The 6,793-nt window shown below is 39.9% G+C and overlaps 1 protein-coding gene across 1 annotated transcript; it reads left to right on the top strand.

Annotated features, from left to right (window-relative positions):
• Positions 1 to 1,226: 1,226 nt before the first annotated feature.
• On the top strand, positions 1,227 to 1,595 carry LOC308074745 (histone H2A-like; the record flags this gene model as incomplete). Its single annotated transcript, XM_080414247.1, has 1 exon — positions 1,227 to 1,595. One exon carries the CDS (start codon positions 1,227 to 1,229, stop codon positions 1,593 to 1,595), a length of 369 nt encoding a protein of 122 aa, XP_080270373.1.
• Positions 1,596 to 6,793: the final 5,198 nt, after the last annotated feature.

The raw sequence follows: 6,793 nt of genomic DNA, 5'->3' as shown, positions 1-6,793 counted from the left end.
GCGCCACCTTTTGACGAAAGATTGTGAGAATTATTTCTTGATAGTTTTTCATGACCATCTACCATATGGCCAAGTTTCGTAAAAAGCGTATGCACGGTTCAGCCAGAACTGCCAAAAGTGGGAGAAGAAAAAAGAGGGGAACATTAAAACAGGTCCAGAGCTGAGAGCTCTGGCCCCTTAAATATGATGTGCCAGGGACCCCCCATAAGATATTTGTGTTAAAATGTTTCAAACATAATCCCAATGTTGTTTTTTTCAAGATCAACTGAAAGTAGCTGATCTACAAGCTCACAACTATTTTCTTTCTGAATTAGTGTGACTGTGTGCTAGAGTTGTCAGTTGGTCAACTTCATGTCATGACATGTGAACAGATTGTCTCCCATGCCAGATTTTTTTACATTTTTATTAAGTCCTGGGCACTTGTTTCCATTGTGGTCCTACGTATGGCATCTAAAACTAATCACAGGCCAATACATGTCATCAACAAACACAACACTATGTACAAAGGAGAAATTGGGGGTTTGGGGGTTGGGGGTTGGGGGGGGTGAAGGTCATTAATGAATGACACTTCCTTTCAATGGGAAGTTTTATTTACCTCCCTTCTATAGATAGTTTCTTCTATTTTTGGGCAGTACCAGATCTACAAGCTTTGTGTTTGCTGTACATTTCCCAAACTTTCTGGAGAGGGATTAGAACGTGTGAAAAGAAAAAAGGCATGGGTTCCCAAGGCTACCTAATGAGTGGTTCTCAGAGTCCCAAGGTGACAGTGAAGTGATAATTTAAGGACTTTTAAGACCTTTTAGTTTTTTTCTTCAAAAGGCCATTATTGCATCAAAAGTACTCAGCAGACAGTCAAATAATATAAGAGGCAAACATTTTGAAAATAGCCGATCTACAAGAGCTTGTGAGCTTGCTATTTTCACAAATGTATCTGTGGAGTCAAACAAATTGTAATGCCTCAACTGATTATTTTGGGGTCACCAGGTCAAATATGATTATTTTGTGGGGTCCCTGCAGTTCAAATATGATTATTTTGGGGGGTCCCTGCAGTTCAAATATGATTATTTTGGGGGGTCCCTGCAGTTCAAATATTAATATTTTCGAGGGTCCTTGCAGTTCAAATATGAGCGCCCACAGACAGTACTAAGTTGAAGATATAAAAGGTTTTGTGTCCTTTTTCTCTATCACATTTCTTCAAAGAGTAATTCAAGAAATAAAGCTAAATCATGTCAAGAGGCAAGATTGGTGGAAAGTCCAGAGCTAAGGCTAAGACTCGCTCATCTCGTGCCGGGCGTCAGTTCCCCGTGGGTCGTGTCCACAGGCTGCTGCGTAAAGGCAACTATGCCCAGCGTGTCGGTGCCGGCGCCCCCGTCTATCTGGCCGCTGTGATCCTGGAGTTGGCTGGAAACGCTGCCCGTGACAACAAGAAGTCTCGCATCATCCCCTGTCATCTCCAGCTGGCCGTCCGCAACGACGAGGAGCTCAACAGACTGCTGGGTGGAGTGACCATCGCTCAGGGCGGTGTGCTGCCCAACATCCAGGCTGTTCTGCTCCCCAAGAAGACTAGAAAGCTGCCAAGAAATACATTTACTTAATTCTACAAACACAACAAAGGCTATTTTAAGAGCCACCCACTATTTCTATATTAAGAGTTCCTTCCGATTACCCCTTGTTCACCTGTCCACACTTCTTTGCAACAACAGCAGTTAATAATTGTATTAACACAATATACAGGAATAAGCTAACAACTTTTCTTTGTCATCTTTCATTTATATTTCATGTATACAATGCTTGTGAGGTCAGAGCACTCTCGATATGCGTGTATGACTAAGTGTATATTCAAATGTAAAATGCTATATAATATGTAAAGCTAAATATATGTACTACATATAATATGTGTACAGTATATAGGCCTACTGATTAAATTAGTTAAATTGCCCACAATCACCCATTGCATGGACAGATCTAAACATCACATCATACCCGATGCTCAAAGTGTTCATACAAATATTAAAATGGACAATTTTGACTGGTAAACTAGTCTAAGGTAGTGATATTTGTTGGGGTGCTTGTTTCATTTAAATCTTTCTGGTGAAAATGTATTTGTAGTGGAGTAAAAGTATAACATTTGCCTCTGAAATGTAGTGGAGTAGAAGTTAAAGTAGCCTATTGAAAATTGTAGATGCTGAAGAAAGTAAACAAGAAAGAATGACATAGATGTCATGGTGGATGGCACAGGCCCCCCCCAAAAAAAGAAAATAGCGTTTGGGGGTACAAAATCATGGGATGGGAAAAAAAAAAAAAAAAAAAAAAAAAAGGAGGTCCGCGGAACCCCCCCCCCCCCTTAGGGGTCCCTGGAGACCCTTGGGGGTTCCTGGGGGTGACCTACAGACACGGCGAAGGAAAACTGTAAAGCCACAGCCACGCATGCAAGATGTTGCACATGAACTCTGCAGCCGCACTGAGCAGAGATGCTCATAGGCCTGCGTCGTGCGTCGCTGACACACAATATTGTGAAAGGACGCATTCATGACACCGTCGTGGCGTCCATGGGACGCACTAGAGTTGTCACCAACAACAGAGAAAAATATACAAATTATTCGCGATAATAATCGGTTCGATATCAGGAATATTACGTCATCCCGATAAAACCGATAACATTAATAATAGCTCCGATAATATATAATATTTGTCAACTGTGATCTGCATGGACTCTCGGTTAGACACCGTTGTACTGGAGAAGTATAACTCTCGGTTAGACACCGTTGTACTGGAGAAGTATAACTCTCGGTTAGACACCGTTGTACTGTAGAAGTATAACTCTCGGTTAGACACCGTTGTACTGGAGAAGTATAACTCGGTTAGACACCGTTGTACTGGAGAAGTATAACTCGGTTAGACACCGTTGTAACTAGTTACCATTACTAGTTACTTCATTTAAAAGTAACTCAGATACTTTACTAGTTACTTACTTAGGATTGTAACCTGCTGGTCCCAATGTCCGGAATGAATCAAATTTATCAGACATCTGATAAAAAATACCGGTCATAATTATGTTTAAGCATTAATTACAATTAAGCAGGTGCGTAAATACAGCCTAACACTTAGGCCTACAGCATTATATTTTGGATTGAGCTATTTGAACATGAACCATGATGAACGAGTAATATACACATTTTATATACAGTAGCAGGGTCATCTTGCACAAATACATTAATTACCTACGCTACCATTTGCGCCTGGCGAGCGGCGATGGGGCGTATGGGAGGGTAATTCTCCTGGACGCTAGTGGTGGAATGTGTAGGCTGAAGTCTTGTTGTGATGCCAATTCCCAATTCCCCCATGTAGCCCCTCCCTGACCACTGCTGATTGGTCTTGGGTATTATATGAGTCATCTAGCTTGGTGTCTCCCCCAATGACCCCATGTGACCTAGGCAAACATTCAGCAGAATAGAAGATCCATACTGTAAGTTAATGATGCACTCCTTGGGGACCCTGTCAACTAAGTATATTAGGTTGAAGGGGTTACCCACTAAAACCATATATATTTTGTTGACTAGAGTCCCCAGGACTCTATACTAGGCCCCCTCCTGTTTTCCTTTGTACACTAAAAATATTAAAATAGGTGCTCACAAGCAACGCGCCACAACACAAGGCATTGTTCCCCTGCCTTTGCATTTGAACTACTTTTTGTATTAGTTTGGTTAGTGTTGTTTCTCTTAACTACTGCTGCTAGCTTTCCTGTCTCCAGTTCCATGTTAGGCAGTGTTTAGATCCAGAGTCAAATTTAACAAGTTAAACTCCTAGAACATTATTACATTGTAAATGACATCTAAAGACCTGAAGAACTAGGCACCACACTGCAGTAATAAAGGGGTATTAAACTCAATTCTCCATTCTGCCCACCTGAAGGCTTTCCATGGTGGGGAGGGAGGAGCTGTTATATCAGTTATAACTTAATCTGTTTTAAAAAGGCAATGTAATTATGAACTGATAATTGCATGTAAGGATGTGAGGCATGGTACATCAGGGGTTGACACTAAGGTCTCAGAGGCACTTGCCCGTCGGGCAAGTATAGGTCATTTTCTACTTGCCCACAGGTCTTGCCCAAAAAGTAAATTGTCCTTTACAAAATGATAGGTTAAATTTAATTACCGTTCAATTAAACACTTATTATTTACTTTCTACTTGCGAATTATGGGGCTGCACGATAAAAAATGTCATACCTCAATATTTATGACAAATATCTAAATAGCTATGAATATGAATATGGGTTAAAGGTAGGGTAAGTGATATTTTTTGGTAAAAACAAAAAGGTTTTTGTTATGGGTTAAAGCTCTATATTCTGATAGTACTCATTGCTATAGACTCTAGAGTGTTTGTTCAGTAACAGGGGTCTCTCTGTCTCTCCAGCTCAGAAAATACATCTCCAGGTAGGTGACACCATTTCAGCCAATCAGGAGAGTACCCATTTATCAGCTTAATTTTTATAGTGTTCCAGTTCCACATCTACATGCACATTTCTTTGTGTCATCACTTCCAATTTCACTTGTTTAATCTGTATCCTGTCTAAGTTCTCTGTCCTGATTCGATAAAATTGGTATCCTGACCTGAAAAGGCATTTTCTGTTTAATAAAGAGCTGGAGAGACATGGAGACTCATGTTACTGAACAAACACTCTGTAGCAATAAGTACTATCAGAATATAACGCTATTTAACACTTATTTTAACAAAAGAAAATCACTTACCCTACCTTAACATTTGTTATTTTATATTTTTAAGTGTAGCAACAGTGAAAACAGCGCAATATAGGCCAACAGTGCTCTTATTTTACATTCCACAGACAGGAAGACACTTACTTTCCCATAACTTGACAAAGCGCTCTTATTTTGAAGTCCGCCAACCAGAAGTCAAGGGTTTACGTTCGTCTGACTTGACACGTGTTAAGCTTTGACCGTTCAATAAACAAACAGAGGTACTGGGCTGATGCTGCTGTTTTGAACTGATACTGACATAAGGAATGCTTTACAAGTTGCTTCTTGTATTTTCATTTTTTAATCTTCATACTACAGTGTCACACTAAAGTAGCAAAAATAGCCGATCTACAAGCTCACAAAGCGTTGGGATGCGAAGCGGGATGAGCTTGTAGAGTGTGTCTGTGGGTTTTATAAATATTGAACCAACAAAAGCTTGTGACTAAACCATAATTACATTGGATGGATACAGGATAGTGGGCACTAGGGACATCTGGGCACCTCGATGTAAAATTGGCTATTTTTCCAAAATGTTAAAAAAAAATCTATATTTGAAAAATTGTCTTAAGTGAACATGCACGGTACATCATTATCAGACTTGATTTTATCCTTCAACTTCTTGTTTGTGCCCCAAAACGACTGGATATACATGTTTTGTAGCAATTTGTAGCAATATTAGACCTTAATTGTCTAATGTTTAAGCATGTTCTAATCATGTATATTTTAACTATTTTCCGTCCAGTCTGACACCTCTGAGCAGGAGGAGGGGTAAACCCTCCATTCAGTGAGTGTGGTTGCAGACTAAAGCAACCATGTGCTAAAGGTGTAATCACAGAGCTATCCGCTTGATGTATGAAGAGTGAAGAGTGCATTCAGATATTATAATACAACAAAAAGGCTAAATGGCACCATCAGCATCTCCAGTGAAGTTGTAGTAGCCTACAGGTGTAAACGTGTGTTTACAAGAAAACATAAGAAGTGGGTTTCAGCCAGGTGAGCTGATCTGATTCTGAACACAGCCAATACACACAGTTGTCAACAGTTTCAGTAAAATTGTTAATTTGTTAACTCATTAAGTCATTAATAACATTTCATGTAATCATACAACAGGACAAAGGTGAGACGTTTTATATGCATTAGACCACAGACCCCCATTTGATAACATTTTCTATCTCTGGGACTGCAATCTATAGGCTACTATAAAATCCCAACTCTGAGACAGTACAAATTGAACCAAATGGACCTGTAAGGTATCATAGCTTTATGCAGCTTTCAGCTCAGCCCATAGATGATTGACTAATTGAATATTTTATTAAACAGAAATGTAAAAACAGCACGAGCACAGTCAAACACTTTGTCTAAAAGGATAGCACCAAAAAAGTCCTTGCGGTCTCGTTTCCATTGGGGTCCTACAGTAGGTATTCAATTCATCAACATATAAAATAGCACCAAAGGAGAACAAGCCCAAAAGAAGCAACTACTAGGCCACATGAGACCACCTTGCAGTGGCTATTTGTGTGTGCTTGTAGATCTGCTATTTTCCCCCAAAAATCTGGTAGAAAATGTGAATGTTGGAATATTTTTTAAACATTTTAACAATACAAATCTTGTATGGGGGGGGGTCCCTGGCACAACATATTTTTAGATGGGGGTCGATGGACAAATACATATAACATGGGAACATGGGGGTCCTTGACATGAAAATGTTTGAGAACCACTGGTTTAAACAACATTAAACCAAAGAAAAAGCCCAACCCAAGCAGCTACACTTTAGAAACAAGCCCCCCAAAAAACGCAGCCCACTACCAATATATATTTAACAAGCAGCTTTGCAGAAAAACAAGCCCAAAGTCGCTTATAATAAACAGACATGGCAACACTACTTGTTTCACACACAGCTGCTGCTTACAGCCATGTTCACGTTATTATAACATCCCAGATCGATCTAAGAACGACTCCAGCGTATTCACCAACTCACCAGCTTATCTGGGCATAAAACCGTTTGCATTGCAATGTTATAAACTGGTATTTCATGCCCC

Source organism: Gymnoscopelus braueri (genome assembly GCF_963280865.1).
Source record: "Gymnoscopelus braueri genome assembly, chromosome: 19".
Classification (NCBI taxonomy): Eukaryota; Metazoa; Chordata; class Actinopteri; order Myctophiformes; family Myctophidae; genus Gymnoscopelus; species Gymnoscopelus braueri.
Note: the sequence above shows the minus strand (reverse complement) of the source record. Positions and strands in the feature narration are given on the sequence as shown.